This window comes from Jaculus jaculus, chromosome 6 (assembly GCF_020740685.1).
Source record: "Jaculus jaculus isolate mJacJac1 chromosome 6, mJacJac1.mat.Y.cur, whole genome shotgun sequence".
In the NCBI taxonomy this organism is placed as follows: domain Eukaryota; kingdom Metazoa; phylum Chordata; class Mammalia; order Rodentia; family Dipodidae; genus Jaculus; species Jaculus jaculus.
In genome coordinates, this window is record NC_059107.1 from 1,817,137 (window position 1) to 1,838,902 (window position 21,766).

The window sequence follows — 21,766 nt, forward strand, 5'->3', positions numbered from 1 at the left end:
TTTCTGTAGCCCAGGCTGACCTGGGATTCACTATGTATTCTCAGGCTGGCCTAAAACTCACAGTGATCCTCCTGCTTCTGCCTCCCAAGTGCTGGGTTTAAAGGCATGCACACTGTGCCCAACCCCACAGGAGTCTTTAGCCCTGACACACTTGCTTTTTCTCGGTCATCATTTGATAATAATTTGACAGGAGACAAACATATGCCAAGAAGATAAATTCCTGCCCATCACCAGACAGCTGCCATTCCTACACAGTTTTAGAATCTCTGTTTCAGCTTCTTCCTTAAACACCCATAGCCCTGCCAGCCAGGTTAGCCAAGGTCGCCACCTACCATGTGCTCTACGTCTGTGGCCAAGTTGAGGTTGGACTCCAGCTGCCCACGTCTCTGAAGCTGTGTGTGCTCTTTCCCCTCTCCAGGTGGGGACAAGGACATGGACTTTGACATCGAGAGGACTACAGGCGGCATCATCATCGCCAGACCTCTTGATATGAGGAGAAAGTCAAGCTACAACTTGACTGTGGAGGTGACAGATGGGTTCCACACTATTACCACCCAGGTAAGAGGACTCATTTGGCAACCCTGGCTCAAGAGGAGATGGGAGATGTCCTTGGATGGAATGAAGCTAATGAAGGTTTTCTGGGGTGTGGAGTACCTCAAAGAATACTGAATTTGGGATCAGAGTTCCATGCTCCAGGCTTCCACCACACTCTATTTCCATGATCATGGAGGAATCATTTGTCCCACTCTGAATCTTTGCATAATGAGATGATTTGTCCAGATAAACATATTTTAAAGTATTTTATTTATTTATTTATTTATTTATTTATTTATTTATTTATTTATGAGAGACAGAGGAAGAGGCATATAGAAAGAGAAAAAGAAGCCGGGCGTGGTGGCGCACGCCTTTAATCCCAGCACTCGGGAGGCAGAGGTAGGAGGATCACCGTGAGTTCAAGGCCACCCTGAGACTACAGAGTTAATTCCAGGTCAGCCTGGACCAGAGTGAGACCCTACCTCAAAAAAAAAAAAAAAAGAAAGAAAGAAAGAGAAAAAGAATGTGGGCACCAGGGCTCCCAGCCACTGCAAATGAACTCCAGACACATATGCCATCTTGCTCATCTGGCTTCTGTGCATCCTGGAGAATCAAACCTGGGTCCTTAGGCTTCACAGGTAATCTCCTTAACCTCTAAACCATCTCTCCAGCCCCAAATAAACATTTTAATTGAGAACAGGATGCCATAGGGTCTATTGTGGATATGAGGCCATGATGCCTTCAGGTTCTACTCTGGCCGTGTAGAACAAAGACACATCATATATTGAGATTTTACACAATATATCACTTGAAGAAATGGCCTTTCAATAAAATGGTTTATATTTTGGGGGCTGGAGAGATGGCTAAGTGGTTAAGGTGCTTGCCTGCAAAGCCTAACAACCCAGGTTTGATTCCCCAGAACCCACATAAAGCCAGACACACAAAGCGGCTCATGCATCTGGAGTTTGTTTACAGTGCTGAAGGCCCTGGCGCGCCCATACTCACACACTCTCTCCCCCTCCCTTTCTCTCTCTCTTAGTAATTTTTTAGGGTTTTTTTTTTTATTGTTGAGATAGGGTCTCAGTTGCTAGCCTAAGCTAGCTTTGAAGCCCTAGCCCTCCTGTTTCAGCCTCCTGAGTGTCAGGATTACAGATGCGTACTACGATGCCCAGGTTAAAACTTTGGCTTTTGAAAACTACTAGACATGGGGCTGGAGAGATGAGATGGTTCATTGGGTGAAGTACTTGCTATGCTGGCACAAGGGTGTGAGCTGGATCCCAGCCCCGTGTACAAGCATGCAGCTGAAATGCCACAAGTGGGGAGATGGAAAAGGAGGACAGCCAGGGCTTGCTGGCCAGCTAGTCTAGCTGAACTGGTGAGCTATGGGTGTAGGGAGAGATCCTTCTGCACAAAACAAAGTGGAGAGTGATTGAGGAAGATACCCAGTGTCTACCTCTGGCCTCCACAGGCATGTACACACATGTGTGCCTCCACATGCACACACACCCCTCACAGATACACACATTCTCACACACACGTACACATGCAGAAGAAAAGAAAGAAAGAGAGAGAGAGAGAGAAAGAAAACCTCTAGATAGGATGGTAACTGGAAGCCCTGTGATGGTGAACACTTGTCATGCATTCAGCTAATGTTACTTAGTAGAGTGGCAGGCTCGTGCCACACTCTGTGCTGGCATGGATGGGACGGTGGAGTCCACATGGCTCACGGTCTAACCCTTACTCTCGGGCTTCCATAGGTCTATGTCTACATGATTGCCAACATCAACCATCATCGACCTCAGTTCTTGGAGGCTCACTATGAGGTCAGTGTCCCTCAGGACACACTGCCTGGGGTGGAGCTCCTCCGAGTCCAGGCTACAGATCAGGACAAGGGCAAGGGCCTCATCTATACCATCCATGGCAGCCAAGACCCTGGGAGTGCAGATCTCTTCCAGCTGGACCCGAGCAGTGGTGTCCTGGTAACAGTGGGGAAGCTGGACCTGGGCTCAGGGCCTTCCGAGCACACGCTGACGGTCATGGTGAGTATGCAGGGTGGGGGTAGGTTGGGGATGGGCTTGCATGCAGGGGTGGATGTGCCAAGAGGTGTTCTGGTCCCTGAGGAGTGAGGTGTGTCGATGTCTGTAACAGTAACGCCTGGGGTAGAGTTGCCATGTTTTTACGGCTGGCTGAGGGGCCTTCCCGGAGGGGTGTGTGGACCGAAGAAGACGTAGGCAGGACAGCTGGCAAGGGAACGCCTGCCAATGTCAGCTTTCTCTGTGCCATCCCAAATAGCTGGCATGCATACTTCCCCACTGTGAGTTCATGGCTACGAAATGGACTCACGTACTGGAGGGACCCCGAGACTCTCCTACCTACAGCCACGTCTAGGGACGGACAAGCAAGCCTGAGCGGAGGGCTCACTATCTGAGACATGTGCTGTGTGGTTTTCTCTTGTCATTTTGCATGCAAAGGTGTGTGAGGTGTGCATGTGTGCACATCGTGTGTGGGTGGGTGCACGTGTATGCATGTGTGCACATGCACACATATGGAGGCCAAAGGTCAATGTTATTCTCTTTCCAAGTTTCTTTCCACTTTAATTTTTTTAAAAATATTTTTATTTATTTGTGAGCAGAGAGAGAAATAACATGCCAACATCTCTGACCACTGCAAACAAACTCCAGATGCATGCACCACTTTGTGCAGCTGACTGGACATGGGTGCAGGGGAATCGAACCTTTGCTGGCAGGCTTTGCAAGCAAATGCATTTAACCACTGAGCCATCTCCCTCGTCCTTCGACATTATTTTTTTGATGTGAGCCCCAAGGATCCTTCTGTCTCTGCTTCCCCAATGCTGGGATTACAAGCCCACGCCACCACACTTGGCTGTTATGTGGGTGCTGGGGATGGGATACAGGGCTCCGTGCACTGTACCTGCCGATCTATCCCCCAGCCCAGTGTGCCTGCCTTGGGAAGACCTTGGAAGGGACAAGCACCTTAAATTTTGCAAGGAATATATGTGCACCACTATGCCATCAATGCCATACGAAGGCTCCTTAACTTTTGCAACCTTCATGCCTTACTTGCCCTAATGCTGACCCCACCCATTTCTCTTCTCTGTACTTGAGACCCACCGAGGAAGAGAGATTTGCTTACTGTCACAGAAATATCTATGACAAAGCCCAGTCAGAATCAGAAGCTGGGCTTGCCTCGGAGGTCAGGTTCCTATGTGCTAATTTGGCACTCTCTGGGTACGTTAATAATCATATCGAAGCCTTTGAGAAGATCTGCAGCAAAGAAAACTGTTCAACGTCACTGCTTTTTGTTTGTTTTTTTGAGGTAGGGTTTCACACTAGCCCAGGCTGACCTGGAACTCACCATGAAGTCTCAGGGTGTTCCTCCTGCCTCTGCCTCCCAAGTGCTGGTTTTAAAGGTGTGCCCAGCCATTTAGTGCTCTTAAATGTACTTGACCATAGGGCTTGTTAAAATGTCAACATCTTGAAGAATTAGTAATCTTTGAAAATGACTGAAAAATACTGCTTCTCGTCTTATTTCTGCCTTGCTCCTAAAGTGCAATCTCTCATTAAAGTAGCTAAGACAAAGCATCAGTAGTTGAGGATTTTATATAAGAAGAAAAAAGAGCATAGACAGGAGCCTGGTTTAAAGAAATTCAGAGAGATTAGGTAGAGTTTTTTGGGGGGGGTAAGTTGGTAGTTTTTATTGGTATCTATTTCATTGACTTTAACCTGACCATGACTCTTCCCATTCCATCTTTTGGCATGTATGTGGTATGTCTATGGTGTGTGCACATGTGTGTAAATGTTTGGGTGTCCCATGGCACACATGTGGATGTCAGAGGAGGAGAACACTGGTCTTCATCTATCATTCTCCTGCCTTGTTCCTTGGGACAGAGTATCTTACTGAACCTGCTCCCCCTATTCTTTTTGGTTAGACTGGCAGACCAGAGAAGCCCAGTGATCCTCCTGACTCTTTTACCCTTAGTGGTGGAGTTATAGGTGTGCATGGCCATGCCTGGCTTTTCATGTGGGTGCTGGGGATGGAGCTCAGTTCCACATGCTGGCGCAGCAGATGTTCTTACCTGCTGAGTCATCCCACACTATTACCCTTCCCCTTCCCCATTTTCTGCTCACCCTGTTAACCCCTGGCACCCACAGGTCCGAGACCAAGAGATGCCCATCAAGAGGAACTTCGTGTGGGTGACTGTTCGTGTGGAAGATGGAAACCTCCACCCACCCCGCTTCACTCAGGCCCATTACGAAACAAGTGTTCCCAACACCATTGCCCCTGGCACAGAGCTGCTGCAGGTCCGAGCTGCGGATGCTGACCGGGGAGCCAATGCTGAGGTGCGCTACTCTCTCCTGAAAGGTGCGTGGTCTGGCCACGAAGTCAAGGGGCGGGGCAGGGGCTTTGGGAATAAAGGAGCCTATTAGAGGCACATATGTGTACATCCATCAAGTAACAAGCTCTCTATGCTTTGGTAGATGACAGTTCTAGAATGTTCTATTGAGCTATAATGACCTGAGTTAATGCATTTCCAAAGATGGCAATAACAATAGCCAAGGGACTATTTGAGTTATAGGAGAATTGGCATGTAATATGACAAAACCCACCAGTGGCTCTACACAGAAAAGACGCTTACAGAGCCCATGCAGTATGTTACAGTGTAATAATTCCACGTAAATACTTTATTATGTGTGTGACAGAATTTTAGGAGTAACTCTTATTTTCTAGTTGTAAGGATTCAAAGAGAAAACATATACAAGTTGCACATCGTGAATACAAATGTTAGGAGCTATCACCATCATTGACATAACAATCACAAGTAGTTACTGTGACAAAAGCAACAATACCCAGTATCCAGTGAATTATTAGTAGTCATTTGTGATGACCAGAATACATAATTCATGACACTCTACAATAATTAATATCCTTCATGGTAGAATTTCTCAGAGCTAGACTCTGTGCAAGGATATCCACAGACATAGCTTGCTGTCTGCCTCACAGAGCAGTGTTCACTGGCTGCATCTATCTGACAGAGCTCTGTTTGTCCTGAGGAAGTATATAAATGGCAATACATCTGTCACTTATTTTTTCATCCATGAAGTATAATCGCATCTTTTATCTCATTTAATGTTATTGGTGACCCTATGATGAAGTTAGTAGTTTTATTTTGTAGATGATTAATTTTAAAATACCTTCCAATTATACAAGTCACTCATGTTCATTCTGAAATATAAGATAACAAATATATAAGGAATATAAGCTGGGTATGATGGCTCACGCCTTTAATCCCAGCAGCACCCAGGAGGCTGAGGTAGGAGGATCACTGTGAGTTCAAGGTCACCCTATACTACAGAGTGAGTTCAAGGCCAGCCTGGGCTAGAATGAGACTCTACCTTTAAAAAGAAGGAGGAGAAGAAGGAAAAGGAGGAGGAGGAGAAAATGTGCAGCCTTAAGTACCGTCATCCAGAGATAACAACCTAGTATAATTTTATCCCATCTTTCCTGAGCATCCTCTGGTAGCGCCAAAATTATGATAAATACATGTTTGTATCCTGACTTTTTCCTCTCAGCAGAATAAGAAACAGTTAAAACTATATTTAACTAATTGGCTTAGCTACTTAAAAAAAAAAAAAAAGACAAGGTCTGCCAGGCGTGGTGGCCCACACCTTTAATCCCAGCACTCGGAAAGCAAAGGTAGAAGGATCACCATGAGTTCGAGGGCACCCTGAGACTACATAGAGAATTCCAGGTCAGCCTGGGCTAAAGTGAGACCCTACCTCGAGAAACAAAACAAAACAAAACAAAAGACAAGGTCACATGTGTCCTAGGCTAGCCTGGAACTCACTGTGTGGTTGAGGGTGAGCTTCTGATCCTCCTATGTCTACTTCTCAAGTGCTAAGGTTAGAGGCATGGGCCACTACACCTGGCTAACTTAGCTTTCATTCACAGGACCACCTAAGTCTGGTGTTTCCTCATGGAGCCTGTTCCACCTAGTCAGGCCCTTGGGGAAAGACACAAGAGTGGAGAGATGCAAGCTCTGTGCCAAGGATCAGTAGTTTGCCTTGCCACTGCAATCCTAAAATGTACATGATGTGATAGAGGTGTGAGAATGATGACCAGGGTCACTGCCCTACATGTGAGACCTGTGCTTCTGGGGGTGATCAAACCTAGCAAAGTACAAATCTGTCTTGACTTCAAAGATTTACTGATGACAATCTGGGCTTGTGGCTTAAGCTGTGTCCCAGAAATTTTGTGGTCACCAAAACTTGCATTAAAAAGCACCTGCTAGGTTAGCATGTTTGGAATGACACAGCATGTGTCTGCTATATCTACAATACCATCTGAAGTCCAAGTTGGACAGGTCACTGATCGTACCCTGTCCTGGTTTGGTACAGTGGCCTCTTTATTGGTATCTCTTGAGGACATGCTATACTTCAGTGCATCGTATCTTCTGTTTTAGGGAACAGTGAAGGTTTCTTCAACATCGATGACCTCCTCGGCATCATCAGTGTAGCACAGAAACTCGACCGAGTCCATCACACGAGACACACACTGACCGTGAAGGCAGAAGATCAAGGCTTCCCACAGAGGCATGACCTGGCTATGGTGATCATTCATGTCCACCCCTCAGACAGCAGTGCCCCCATCTTTTCGAAAGATGAATACTTCATAGAGATCCCCGAATCTATTCCCGTTGGCTCCCCGATCCTGCTCATCTCTGCCACAAGTGCGTCTGATGTTACCTATGAGCTAAGAGAGGGGAACAAGGATGGAGTGTTCTTTATGAACTCGTACTCCGGCCTCATCTCCACCCAGAAGAACTTAGACCATGAGAAAATCTCATCATACCAGCTGAAAATCCGAGGCAGCAACATGGCCGGTGCCTTCACGGATGTCATGGTGCTCATTTATATAATTGATGCAAATGACAATGCTCCCATGTTCTTAAAGTCAGCCTTTTTGGGCCACATTAGTGAAGCAGCCCCATTGTACAGCATGATCCTGGATGGGGACAACAACCCCTTTGTGATCCGTGCCTCTGACAGGGACAGGGAGGAGAATTCCTTGTTGGTCTATAAAATTTTGGAGCCTGAAGCTTTAAAGTTTTTCAAAATTGACCCCAGCATGGGGACGCTAACCATTGTCTCAGAGGTGGACTATGAGACCACGCCCTCTTTCCAGTTCAGTGTCTACGTCCATGACCAAGGGAACCCCATCTTATTTGCACCCAGGCCTGCCAAGGTCATTGTCCATGTCCGGGATGTGAATGACTCTCCTCCCAGGTTCTCAGATCAGATCTATGAAGTAGCCATTGTGGGGCATGTCCACCCAGGCATGGAGCTCCTGGTGGTTCGGGCCCATGACGAGGATTCGGAAGTCACCTACAGCATCAAGATGGGCAATGCTGACGATGCTGTCGCCATCCACCCCTCCACCGGCCGCATATCTGTGCTGAATCCTGCCATCCTGGGACCCTCTCGGAAGCTCACCGTCAGAGCTTCTGATGGCCTATATCAAGACACCGCGCTGGTCAAAATTTCTCTGACCCAAGTCCTCGATGAAAGCTTACAGTTTGATCAAGAGGTCTACCAGGCAAGGGTGAGGGAGAACGTGCATCATAGCGAGACACTGGCAATCCTTGGTGTCCAGGGCAACCGTCTGAATGACACCCTGTCCTACTTCCTCCTCAACGGCACTGACTTCTTCCACATGGTCAGGTCAGCAGGTGTGCTGCAAACCACAGGAGTGGCACTTGACCGGGAGCAGCAGCCTGTTCACGAGGTGGCAGTGGAAGTGAGGGACAACCGGGTCCCTCAGCGGGTGGCCCAGGCTCTGGTGAGGGTCTCTGTGGAGGATGTCAATGACAGCCCTCCGGAGTTTAAGCATTTGCCATATCACACGGTCATTCAAGATGGCACTGAGCCGGGGGACGTCCTCTTTCAGGTGTCCGCCACTGACAAGGACTTGGGGACCAATGGGACAGTCACATATGCCTTTGCAGAAGATTATGCCTATTTCCGAATTGACCCCTATGTTGGAGATATAACACTCAAGAAACCCTTTGATTATCAAGCTTTAAATAAGTATCGCCTTAAAGTCATTGCTAAGGATGGAGGGACCCCAACCCTCCAGACTGAGGAAGAGGTGCTTGTCACCGTCAGAAATAAGTCCAACCCATTGTTTCAGAGTCCTTACTACAAAGTCAGAGTACCTGAAAATATCACACTCTACACCCCGATTCTCCACACTCAGGCCCGCAGTCCCGAGGGACTGAGGCTCATCTACAACATTGTGGAGGAAGAACCTTTGATGCTGTTCACCACGGACTTTAAGACTGGCGTCCTCACAGTGACAGGCCCGTTGGACTATGAGTCCAAGAGCAAACATGTGTTCACGGTGAGGGCCACAGACACGGCTCTGGGGTCGTCTTCTGAAGCCACCGTGGAAGTCGTGGTGGTGGACATTAACGATAACCCCCCTACGTTTTCTCAGTTGGTATACACCACAACGGTCCCAGAGGGCTTGCCTGCTCGGACCCCTGTGATCCAACTGTTGGCTTCAGACCAAGACTCAGGGCAGAACTGTGACGTCTCCTATCAGATTGTGGAGGATGGCTCAAACATTTCCAAATTCTTCCAGATCAATGGGAGCACAGGGGAGATGTTCACAGTCCAAGAGCTGGATTACGAAGCCCAACAACACTTCCATGTGAAGGTCAGGGCCATGGATAGAGGAGATCCCCCACTGACTGGTGAGACCCTTGTGGTTGTTAACGTTTCGGACATTAATGATAATCCCCCAGAGTTCAGAGAACCTCAGTATGAAGCCAAGGTCAGTGAGCTAGCAACCTGTGGACACCTGGTGCTTAAAGTCCAAGCTCTTGACCCCGACGTTGGCGATACGTCTCGCCTGGAATACCTGATTCTTTCTGGCAACCAGGACCGGCATTTCTCCATCAACAGCTCATCGGGAATCATTTCTATGTTCAATCTTTGCAAAAAGCAGCTAGACTCTTCGTACAACCTAAGGGTAGGGGCATCTGATGGGGTCTTCCGCACCACTGTGCCTGTGTATATCAACACTACAAATGCCAACAAGTATAGCCCTGAGTTCCAGCAGCACATTTACGAGGCTGAATTGGCAGAGAACGCGAAGGCAGGGACAAAGGTGATCGAGTTGCTAGCCATAGACAAGGACAGTGGTCCCTACGGCACGGTGGATTATACCATCATCAACAAGCTGGCAGGTGAAAAGTTCTCCATAAACCCCAGGGGTCAGATCACCACTCTTCAGAAACTGGATCGGGAAAATTCAACAGAAAGAGTCATTGCTATTAAGGTCATGGCAAGGGATGGAGGGGGGAAAGTCGCCTTCTGCACCGTGAAGATCATCCTCACAGATGAAAACGACAATGCCCCGCAGTTCAAAGCGTCTGGGTACACCGTGTCCATCCCGTCGAATGTCAGCAAAGACTCCCCTGTCATCCAGGTGCTGGCTTACGATGCGGACGAAGGTCAGAATGCAGATGTCACCTATTCAGTGGACTCATCAGAGGACCTGGCTGAAGAGATCATTGAGGTCAACCCGACCACTGGAGTGGTCAAGGTAAAGGAGAGCCTGGTGGGACTGGAAAACAGGGCAGTTGCCTTCAACATTAAAGCCCAGGACGGGGGTCCTCCTCACTGGGACTCTCTGGTGCCTGTACGACTGCAGGTGGTTCCTAATGAGGTACCCTTGCCCAAGTTTTCTGAGCCTCTGTACACCTTCTCTGTATCCGAAGACCTTCCAGAAGGGTCTGAAATTGGCTCTGTGAAGGCAGTGGCAGCCCAAGACCCAGTCATCTATAGTCTGGTTGAGGGCACCACACCAGAGAGCAACAGGGACGGTGTCTTCTCCTTGGATCAAGACACAGGGGTCCTGAAGGTAAGAAAGACCATGGACCACGAGTCCACCAAATGGTACCAGATTGACCTGATGGCTCACTGCCCCCATGAAGACACTGACTTGGTGTCCTTGGTGTCTGTCAACATCCAAGTGGAAGACATCAATGACAACAGGCCTGTATTTGAGGCTGACCCATATAAGGCTTTCCTCACTGAGAACATGCCAGGGGGGACCACAGTCATCCAGGTGACTGCCAATGACCAGGACACAGGGAGTGATGGGCAGGTGAGTTACAGGCTGTCCATGGAACCCGGTAGCAATATCCAGGAGCTCTTTGCGATCGACAGTGAGAGTGGCTGGATCACCACGCTCCAGGAACTTGACTGTGAGACCCACCAGACCTATCGTTTCTATGTGGTGGCCTATGACCATGGACAAACCATACAGCTATCTTCTCAGGCCTTGGTTGAGGTCTCCATCACCGATGAGAATGATAATGCCCCTCGATTTGCTTCAGAAGACTACAGAGGCTCTGTGGTGGAGAATGGTGAGCCTGGGGAACTGGTGGCCACCCTGAAGACCCTGGATGCTGACGTTGCTGAGCAGAATAGGCAGGTCACCTGCTACATCACAGGTAAGGCTGCTCTCATGGATTGGAAGCACTGGATTTAGAAAAAAGCCCAGGGACTGGGGAGCTAGTCCAGTTAGTAAAGTGCTTGTGGTGACCTAAGTTTGAGCCCCAGAACCCATATAAAAATATTGGGCATGGTGACCTCTGCAGTGGGGAGGCAGAGACAGGTGGATACCTGGGACCACTGGCCAGCTAGTCTAAGCCGATTGGTGATCTCCAAGCCAATGAGAGACCCTGTCTCAGCAAAAAATAGAGGAACAATATTTGAGGTTTTCCTCTGGCCTGTACACACACACACACACACACACACACACACACACACCTCTGTACACACACAAACATGCACATACACACACATTTAAAAAGTGGAAGAAGGGGCGCTATAAGTCATGGATGTAAGTTCTGGCTCACTTTTTAGCAAATCACTCGCTCCCTAAGAATCCAGTGGCTCCAGGTAGAGACTTGGCATGCCTGTTGATCTATACTTCACAGGGACGTGGCCCCACCTAAAGGAGGAAGACCTATAAATCAATGTGAACTTTGCAAAGAGGGCATCTTGTCATTCTAGGTGTAGTGCATAGGATCAAAGGATCATGCCGTACCTACTGTCACCGTCTACCTTCTTGTGGGATCCTCAGCTGTTGCATGCACTTGTGAGGAGTCTGACAGGTTGACTCTGTATGGAATAGCATCCTGCCCAGGGCAAGTTGTATGTGATAGAAAACGTTTCTCGGTCGGCCACAGTATTGGAGCAACAGCAGCATTTCCTCAGTCAGGAATCCAGTCCAGTCTTCTATTTGCACGCCTGGGAAAACCAAAGCCCAGGCAGGGGAAAAGCCGAACTAAGGCCCTACTCTGAATTTGTCAGCACTGGGATTCAAACTATATCCTACAAGCTGCTTTTCTTAGTAAATGCATGTTGTAGAATGGACTTGCCCACTCTGTATGCAAAGGTGGAACCATGGCCAAGAGAGGGTCTCTCTTCTCAGAGTATAGTTACTTTTCCATTACTGTGAGGTGATACCTGAAAAGAGTAATTTACATGCTTGGAATTTAGCTCATTTGGTAGAGTGCTTGCCTAACATGCAAAAAACAAAACAAAACAAAACAAACAAACAAAAAAAAACCCTAGGTTCCATACCTAACATCCCATAAAACAGGAGTGAGGGTGCACATCTCTAATCCCAGCCCTCAAGGGTTAGTCACAATTAGATCAGAAGTTCAAAGTCATCCTCATCTATAAAACTAGTTTAAGGCCAGCCTAGGATGCCAAAATAAATAAGTAAATAAATAAACCCAGCAACTTAAAGAACAGCTTACTTTTAGAATTTTGTTCATTGTTTTTGTTTTGTCCATAACCTATGGACAATTTACCACAGTCATAATCCCCTCCCACCACCCTTTCTTTCTTTCTTTCTCCCTTCACTCACCCCTGTCACTGAGTCCCTTCTTTCCAGGTAGTCTCTTTAAAGAGCAACCTGTTTGAGCTCGCAGTTTAGGAAGGGATCTGGTCCCTCGTGGTGAGGAGCGCAGCGTGGCAGGCATCTCCACGGCTGCAGGAGCGTGAGGCATCTGGCCACGTTGTGCCCACAGTCAGCAGGCAAAACATGGTGAATGTTGGCGCTCAGCATGCTCTGCCCGTTCTATCCAGCCTGAGGTCCCAGTTCCTTCAGAGTGCATCTTCCCACTTCAGGAACATTCTCACAGATCTAAGCAGAACTGTGTTTCCATGGTGATTCCAAATCCAGCCACCACTCCGGGCACCCTTTCCTCCCTGTCCCAGCGCATGTCATCCTGTGCCCAGGAGTGCGGCCCCTCGGCTAGTTCAGCTGTTGAAGGGAGGAAGCATCAGAGAGTCTGAGGTTCCAACCAAGAGCCCGGAGGCCAGAGTCAGGGCTGTAGGCATCTTAGATCCAGTGGCACAAGACACTTGAAAATACAAGTTGTAAGTTCTCAGACTAGGAGAATAATACATGCCGATATATAATCAACTCTTGGAAGAGCTGAGTCTTGGGTGGGAACCCACCTTCCCCACACCCTTGCCAGCGATGGGGCCAGGAGGACGATAAGCCAGTCAAGCGCTCCTGCTGAGTTCCCATTCATCTGTGCCATAAGTGGCACAGTAAACCTTCAGAGGTGGGCCTGGGAGGTGGCACCATTGGTAAAGTGCTTGCCTCTGCAAGCATGAAGACCTAAATTTGGTCTCCAGAAACTGTTAGAAAAAATCCAGGCACAGTGATGTGTGTTTGTAATCCAGGACTGAGGAGGTAGAGAGATCAATTCCTGCGGGTCCCTGTGGGCCACTGTCACCTGCTCGGCCAGTCCCAGGCCACAGCGACCCTGTCTAAAAGCAAAGGTGAAAGATACCTATGCGTGCGTGCACACACACACACATACATGTACACACACCTGTGCACACACATACATACACATGCACACACACTCACCTGTGGACACACAATACCTCATTTTTTAAAGACTTTTAAAAAAATAGTTTTATTTATTTATTTGAGAGAGGGAAAGAGGTGGAGAGAAAGAGAGAGAATGGGCATTCCAGGACTTCTAGCCACTGCAAACAAACTCCAGACGCATGCACCATCTTGTGCAGCTGGCTTACGTGGGTTCTGGGGAATTGAACCGAGGTCCTTTGGCTTTGCAGGCAAGTGCCTTAACTGCTAAGCCATCTCTCCAGCCCACAATACCTCAATTTTGTCAATGATCCCCCATCCTACCCCTCCACTATGGCAGAGCAATTATTTCTTTTTTCTTATTAAAAAATGTTTTTCTTTTTAATTTGCAAGCAGAGAGAGACAAAGAGGAGAGAGACAGTGAGAGAGAATGGACATGCCAGGGCTTCCAGCCACTGCAAACGAACTCCAGATACGTGTGACACTTTGTGCATCTGGCTTTATGTGGGGGTTGGGGAATGAAACCCAGGTTGTTAGGCTTTGCACACATCTCACCCACTGCTGCATCTCTCCAGCCCTAACTTTGTCTTTGTACTTTACGTAGTTCAGTTTTCAGTATGGTTGCAGAATGGTGCTGCCTTTGCAGCTATCTCATTTGTCAAGTATTTTCGCAGTGCCGTTCACTCCTCCTTCCCCGCAACTTAGTAATCACTACTTCATACCTCTGTGGATTGGCATTTTCTTTTTGTAATTTGTTTTTTTATTAGATATGGACACACTTAGTATGTAAACATCACATGTTGGTGCCATCCTTTCCCTCCTCCCTGCCCCTTTACTGAAGAGGCCTTCCTCACTGGGCATGCAGGGCAGCCCCATGGGGATTGTGGGTCATGCATTGTGGGGGCAGCAGTTATGGGGGAGAGGCAATGCCTCTGTGCATGATGTCCCAACTCGTGGCTCTAACAACCTTTCCGCCCCCTCTTCTGCAATTTCCTGAGCCATGCTAGAAGCATTTTAAGTCTACTTCAGTGATGGGCACTTAGGAGCCTCTGGATCTCTGCTTTGGTAGGTGTTGAGTGTCCTCAGTGTCTATCTCCTTCACCCTTGTGCTGATATCAGATTCACCAAGAAAGCAGCACTCTTGCTCACTTCCCCAATTCCTCTGTGGTTTCAGCTGGGGCCGGGGTGAGTGCACTGGGTCGTTTATCTCCTCAGGTCCTGCTCCCATTCCACACCACTGCACCACGTATACCCGGACGGGGCGCTGGGAAGAGCTCGGAAATGGGAATCTGGCCCACTCACTCCGTGCCCCCCCCCCCCCGAGCAATTATTTTTTAACTTTATTTTATTTATTTGAGAGAGAAAAGAAGAGAATGGGCATGCTGCAAACAAACTCCAGATGCATATGCCACCTAGTACATCAGGCTTACGTGGATCCTGGGGAATCAAACTTGGGTCCCTTGGCTTTGCAGGCAAACAACTTCACCACTCAGACATCTCTCTAGCCTGGCAGAGCAATTCTTTTTTAAAAAAATTTTTTTTTTGTCATTTTTAGTTCTTTATTTGAGAGTGACAGAGAGAGAGGGAGAGAAAGAGACAGAGAGGAAATGGGCGCGCCAGGGCTTCCAACCACTGCAAACAAACTCCAGACACATGCACCCCCTTGTGCATCTGGCTAACGTGGGTCCTGGGGAATTGAGCCTCGAACCAGAGTCCTTTAGGCTTCACAGGCAAGCGCTTAACCGCTAAGCCATCTCTCCAGCCCTTGAGAAATTCTTGATAGAATTGAAATTTGCCTCCCTCTGACTTTCCCCAAAGCCTTCCAGTTCACAAAGTGAAAGCCTTATTCCTGTCAGCCGCATGTTTGGAGTGGCACCTCTTGCAACAATAATCTTCCTAAACAAGGTTTTATATATCGTTGGAAGAGGTTTCCTAAGTCCCCTGAAGTGACTCAGGGTAGAACCGTGGGTGCCTAGTTTAGGGAAGAAAGTTCTGCCTTTCCCAACAGTCCTGAAAGGAAGGTCAGGTGGGCAACCACATAGGATACAAAGCCTGGCTCAGCCTGGCTCTCAGTTTCTGACAGCTGCACCCTCCCTTGCAGAGGGAGACCCCCTGGGCCAGTTTGGCATCGAGCAAGTTGGGGACGAATGGAGGATCTCCTCAAAGAAAACCTTGGACCGTGAGCACACGGCTAAGTACTTACTCAGAATCACAGCGTCTGACGGCAAGTTCCAAGCTTCGGTCCCTGTGGAGGTCTTTGTCCTGGACATCAATGACAACAGCCCACAGTGCTTGCAGGTGAGCCCAGGAAGGGTAGTGTGCGGATGAGAGGACGGGAAGGACCCGTGGTGCATCCCTAAGGCTGGCCATCATTAACCTTGCCTGCCCTGGCATCTTCTCAGGGGACCTCGGGTTAGTTCCCAGAAGCCGAGGCTGTTCCGGACAACCCCTTGCCCTCATCCTCAGCTCTGGGCCAAGCTCTTCAGGAACCACGATCTACATCTGTCTTCCTATACTCCACACAAAGGCAACACCTAACCAGAAGCAATGCAGCCTGCTTGCTCCAAACACAGTCTACCATACACTACTGCATCCCGGCCACAGCTGTCAGTGTGGCTCACTGTGGTCATAACACATACATTCAGACACCTGTCCCCAACACCTCAGGCCCACATACAAAACGTTCCACGTCTGCTTGGATCACACAGCCCAGAGCGCTGCAGATGTTATCCCACAGGTGATTCACTGAACACACGCACCCAGAACAGGTACACCAGGGGACAGGTGCTCCCCTAGGGGCCTCATGTAATCAAGCCCCAACTCTCTTAAGGGAACAACTGTTGCCTGGTGTGTGTGTGTGTGTGTGTGTGTGTGTGTGTGTGTAGAGGAAATGTGTTTTTTGAGAGCATAAACCAGCAGTCACAGAGCTTTGCCCTTATATCTATTTTTTTTCTTTTTCTTTTTAATTGATTTGAGAGACAGAAGGAAAGAGGGAGAGGGAGAGAGAGAATGGTCACACCAGGGCCTCTAGCCACTGCAAACAAAGTCCAGCTGGATGTGCCACCTTACTTGAGTACTAGGGAATTGAACCTGGGCCCTTAGGCTTTGCAGATAAGCGACTCAACCACAAAGCCATCTCTCCAGTCCTTTTCATCTATTTCCTAAACATGGTTCAAACATTTTTAGCTGTTGTAGGATTTTGCAGATAAAAGTTACACTGTCACTGTAATCTTATAACAGTTCAAATTAGCATAATTCATATTTACCCCGAATCCAGCCATTCATTATAGATACATGAATTTATTCTCACACATACAAATAGACACTATGGAGGATCATTTATAAGCCTATTACAAATACCTATGCAGATTGCTCATATACTCCTCAGTGTGTGCTCCCATACCTGCCACATTTGCCCATATGTACAAATGTGTACATGTAATTCACACCATTATAACCTCTGCATCTGCATATATACATTCGTCAACTTATTTTCACACACAAATATAGGCACTACCTTTCTTTCCTCCGTTCCATGCCCCAGTCACATAGAAGCTCAGGAGAAGAGTATCTGTGTTATCAATAAGCATGGGAAATGTCTTTTTGGGGACCACAGATGAGCATGTGTTGGGTGGTTTCAGAAGGGGCAGCTTTTTGGGGAGAAAAGTGGCCACTTCCTCTTTCCTGTTGGGCCATCCTTCGAGCCTCCCTGCTCTCCGTGCTGGGGAAGACAGGGACTGGGCTCAGTGTGGGAAGAGAGGCTGGAGAACCGTCCCTGCTCAGCCTGCCTGTGCACGACCCTCCCACCCAGAGCAGGCTGGCCCACACTGAGGTGGCACAAACCAAGTGCCTCGAAGCTTAGCGCAGAGCCCAAGGGGAAAACACAGTTCTCCGGGACTCCAGCCTGTCCCTTACGGCTAGCTGCACATGCCTTGCAGGGGAAGGAAGGGGCTGAGCCAAACAGTATGGCCAAGGCTATCCAGACACACTTCAGAGGCCAAGGGAATGTGGTGGAGAGTTTAGCCTGGCTTCACCATGGAGGTGGGATGGGGTTTGGTAGAGCTGGCCTGACGCCCTCAACCATATCTATTGTCAAGCCTGCCTCACCACCGAGCCTCAAAGGACCGGTATGGAATAGGCTGCGTGGGTCCTTCTAGCTCTGTGCATGGGCTTCCTTCCAGACAGCGAGACCTCTCATGGACCTCTCACTTGTTCTGTTATTACTCTACTAATCTCCGTTTTTTATACACGTTCATTGCATTCTGCCTCTCTCCATTCCCTCCTCTTCTCTCTGATTCTCCCTCTCCCTCCATCTCTACTCAGTCTCTTTGCTTCTGCCTCCCTGTCTCTTTGCCTTTCTGAATCTCAGCGCAGCTGCCTCAAGCTCCCTTCCTTTGCTTTTCCACCTCTAGCTGCTCTACACTGGCAAGGTCCGTGAAGATGTCCCCCTGGGACATGCCATCTTGAAAGTTTCTGCCACCGACATGGACGCAGACACCAACGCTCAGATCACCTATTCTCTGCATGGTCCTGGAGCTCAGGACTTCAAGCTGGATCCCCATACAGGTGGGTCTCCTGAGCTGCAGGCTGATGCCAAGAACCTGCTTCCTCAAGGCCAAGTGCCCATGCCACGGTGGGCTCTTCATAGAAGGAGGGGATTCACTCACCCATCTTTTTACCCATCAGCAAATATACTGGACTAAACACAGCACTAGAAGCTGGGGCACAATCAATGGGTGGATGAGCCCAGGCCCAGATCTTTATAACTATATCCAGGAAAGACAAGTCACTGAGCAAATGGCATGCAGTGCCCAAGTTAAGAAGGCATGCAGTCTGGGTATGCTGCTGTTCACCTGGAGTCCCATCCCTCTGGAGGCTGAGGCAGGAGAATTGTGAGTTAAAGGCCAGCTTGGGATACATAGTGAGTTCCAGGCCAGACAGTGTGGGACTATATTAAAAAAAAAAAAGAGAGAGCTGGAGGGATGGGTTAGTGGTTAAGTCACTTGTCTGCAAAGCCAAAGGACCAAGGTTCAATTTCCCAGGACCCACGTAAGCCAGATGAACAAGGGGGTACATGCATCTGGAGTTCGTTTGTGGTGGCTGGACACGCTGACACACCCATACTCTCTCTCCCCCTCCCTCCCTCCCTCTTTCTCTGTCAAATAAATAAATAAAATATTTTTAAAATGATGGAAAGAAATGCCAAAATATTTGACAGAAGAAATTGGCTTAGACCTGGGAGCCAGGATCCCTAACATTTCTCTGAGGAAACAGCATTTATGGGAGACTTGGGAACACACAGGTGTTAGGCAGGCACAGGGGAAAGGCATTCCATGTGGAAGGAGCCCGTCCTCACAGACCTCGTTTAGGGAAGGTCTCTTATCTGAGTATGTGCCTGGCTGATACCCAGAGACTGACTGGTGCACAGAGGGGGCGGGGGGGGGGAAGATGACACTCTTGAGGACAGTGAGCCAAATGCCCTGTCAGAGCCACTGAAGGACTTAGGCCGCTGAGTGTCCTGGTTAAGTGCTATCTCAAGATATGCATGTTGCAAACTGGTGCTACAGGCTCCTAGGGCTTCAGTAGGTAACGCCAGCAATACAATGTAGCATATGTAAGGCTGGCCAAGTAGGGCTGAGGAAAAACACAGGCTGGGTGTGGTTGCCACTGTCTCTACTACTGGCGGAGGTGGGAAGCAAAGGGCCCTGCAGGTGCGGGAGGAATGCCCAGGCTGAGGCCAGGCTGTGGGGATCTAGTGGAGGGCCTGGGTAGAGAGAGCAGCTCCCCCCACCCGCCACAGTGGAACCCCTATCCTGTTACTACAGGAAGCAAATGGCAGTGGCAGGTCATAAGGAGCAGATGCACACCCCTGGCTTGAATCCACTGCTCAAAGGATGACAAGGAGATTCCTGAGCAGGGAGGGTGTCCAATAAGAGCAGAGTCCCGGGAAACTGGAGGAGCAGGAGGCCACATCGCCCTTCCTGACCCCAGCACAGCGTGCTGAGCAACTCGGGCAGCGCGCCTCAGCGCTCCTGTTTGTGCAGCTGCAGGAACGACAGTGAGGCTCCAGAGGAAAACTAAGTGGGCGGCTTTGCAGAACACTTGCTCGGTGCGCAAAGTTCAGAAACACTGCACACAGGCCCCCCTGGCAGAAGCCGTGAGTCTGCACGGGAAACCTCTCTGCCACGCCGTCCCGGTGCCCCTTCTACCCACCTGTTCTAACACGTCCGCAGTCGTCCCATGAAAACAGAACGCTGCCACGCCAATTTCTGTTCTTTGCTTAGCAGCAGCTTGCAGATATTTTCACGGCTGGTACATAAGCCAACCAGAACTCATTCTGGTTGCACGTTACTGGATGGCTTGGTCATAATATATGGACCATTTCCTCCTTGGAAGACAAATGGAGTGATTTCAATATTGCAGCTATAAAGATAAACACTGCACAGGGCATACTTATATGTGTAATTTTTAATCTTTGGGTTAATTATTCTATGGGAAATATATGTATTTCTGCAAGTGAAATGATGGTTTTATAGTTAGAACATTTTCTGTGTTGCCAACTGACTAATAAGCCTTTAAAAAGAGTGTAAATGTTTGGATTGCATTGATGGCCATCTTAGATCGGTGATGATGTAGGTGGAGGGTGTGCAGGAGACTCAGAAAGGCAAGTGGGTGCCGGGGGGTGAAGGCTGGGCTCCTTCCCTGACCGCAGGTACACACTACTGGTCCCCCTTCTGCCACAGCAAACACCGGCTAGGATAGTTGCCCGTAAGTATTTAGAGGGCACACGATGTCTCCCAGGAAGCTCAACTCCCGTCATTTCTCTGGACAGGGGAGCTGACCACCCTCACAGCTCTGGACCGCGAGAGGAAGGATATGTACAGTCTTGTTGCCAAAGCCACAGATGGAGGGGGCCGGTCATGCCAGGCAGATGTGGCCCTCCACGTGGAAGATGTGAATGACAACGCCCCGAGGTTCTTCCCCAGCCACTGCGCAGTGGCTGTCTTTGACAACACCACAGTGAAGACGCCCGTGGCTGTGGTCTTTGCCCGGGACCCTGACCAGGGTGAGTCGATGAAGGATCGGTGGCCACTTATATTTTTGTGTCCTTGGTTCCATCCAGGGTGAGGCACTGGCTCTTTATGTCTCTGGGCAGGGACTGAACTTGTTGGGCATGTGGATGCTTGAGAGTGGAAAATGTCTGTCCACAGTGACACGCCTCGGGCTATGAGACAAGTGGAGTTAGCAGTGCAGGCACAAAGCATTTCACCTTCATTGTTGCTCCCCTGCCACTTAGACCTGGAGAACCTTCCCTGTTGCCATTGAACTTCAAGTTTTTCTCAAGGCCATTTCAAATACAGTTAACCAGAAATACACTGATCAAAATGATTCAATACTGATTAACTTACACAAGGAAGGAATCTGAAGCACTAAGACCATTAAGCTTATTAAATTCCTTCATCATTTTTTCTTTACTTATTTGCAAGGAGGGAGAGAGAAGGCACTCATGGGATAGTCTCACCCACGTTCAGAGTGGGTCTTCTCACCTCAATGAACCCAGCTTAAAATTTCTCTCATAACCATGCCTTGATGTTTGTTCCTGAGTTTAGACCCTCTCACGTTGCTACATTAGCTATCACAGTGGCAAGGTTGCATGGTAGAGGCAGGTCCTTCCACGGTTCCACCAAAGCAGGCTGTATTCCCACATGCATGTGGCCTGGGACCCTTGGGCTCAGGGGCAATCCTCCTCCACCTAGTGAGGATCTCCCGGCTGGTCATATATGAGGGATCCTATACAAGCAGATTGCTCCAACTGCTTCATGATCAAAGAAAAGCATCAAAGGATAGGGAGGTGGCTCAGCAAAAAACAAAACAAAACAACAAAAAAAACCCACAAATGTTTACCACACAAGCCTCAGTACGTGAGTTGGGACTGTACGTAAGAGCAGAAAGCTGTGATGGGCTTCTGTAAGCCCAGCACATCTCTGGCAAGATGGAAGGCAGAGGGAGAGACAGAAGAGATGCTTGCAAGCCTGAAGGCCATCTCTCCTGGTAAATGCAACAGAGCGCAGGGAACAAGAGACTCTGCCTCAAATGAGGTAGAAGGTGAGGGCTAACCCGAAAGTGATCCTCTGATCCCCATGCGGGTGTCATGGCGTGTGCTTGCCAACACTCCTACACGTTACAAACATACCAAAAGAAAAAGACCAGGTCTGAGCCAAAGTTGGAGAGGCGCTTATGATTTACTGAGAACTTTCCATGGGTAAGTTAGTTTGTTCTCTCTCTC

The 21,766-nt window shown here is 48.8% G+C and overlaps 1 protein-coding gene across 1 annotated transcript in view; it reads left to right on the top strand.

Moving 5' to 3' along the window:
- The window catches only part of Fat2 (FAT atypical cadherin 2), a 92,222-nt gene that overhangs the window by 48,121 nt on the left and 22,335 nt on the right, over positions 1-21,766 (top strand). Inside the window, exons 7-13 of the mRNA XM_004666597.2 lie at positions 419-558; positions 2,292-2,573; positions 4,707-4,917; positions 7,016-11,074; positions 15,581-15,777; positions 17,892-18,045; positions 20,312-20,545. Coding sequence (XP_004666654.2) covers positions 419-558; positions 2,292-2,573; positions 4,707-4,917; positions 7,016-11,074; positions 15,581-15,777; positions 17,892-18,045; positions 20,312-20,545 — 5,277 coding nt within the window. The remainder of the gene's footprint in view (positions 1-418; positions 559-2,291; positions 2,574-4,706; positions 4,918-7,015; positions 11,075-15,580; positions 15,778-17,891; positions 18,046-20,311; positions 20,546-21,766) is intronic.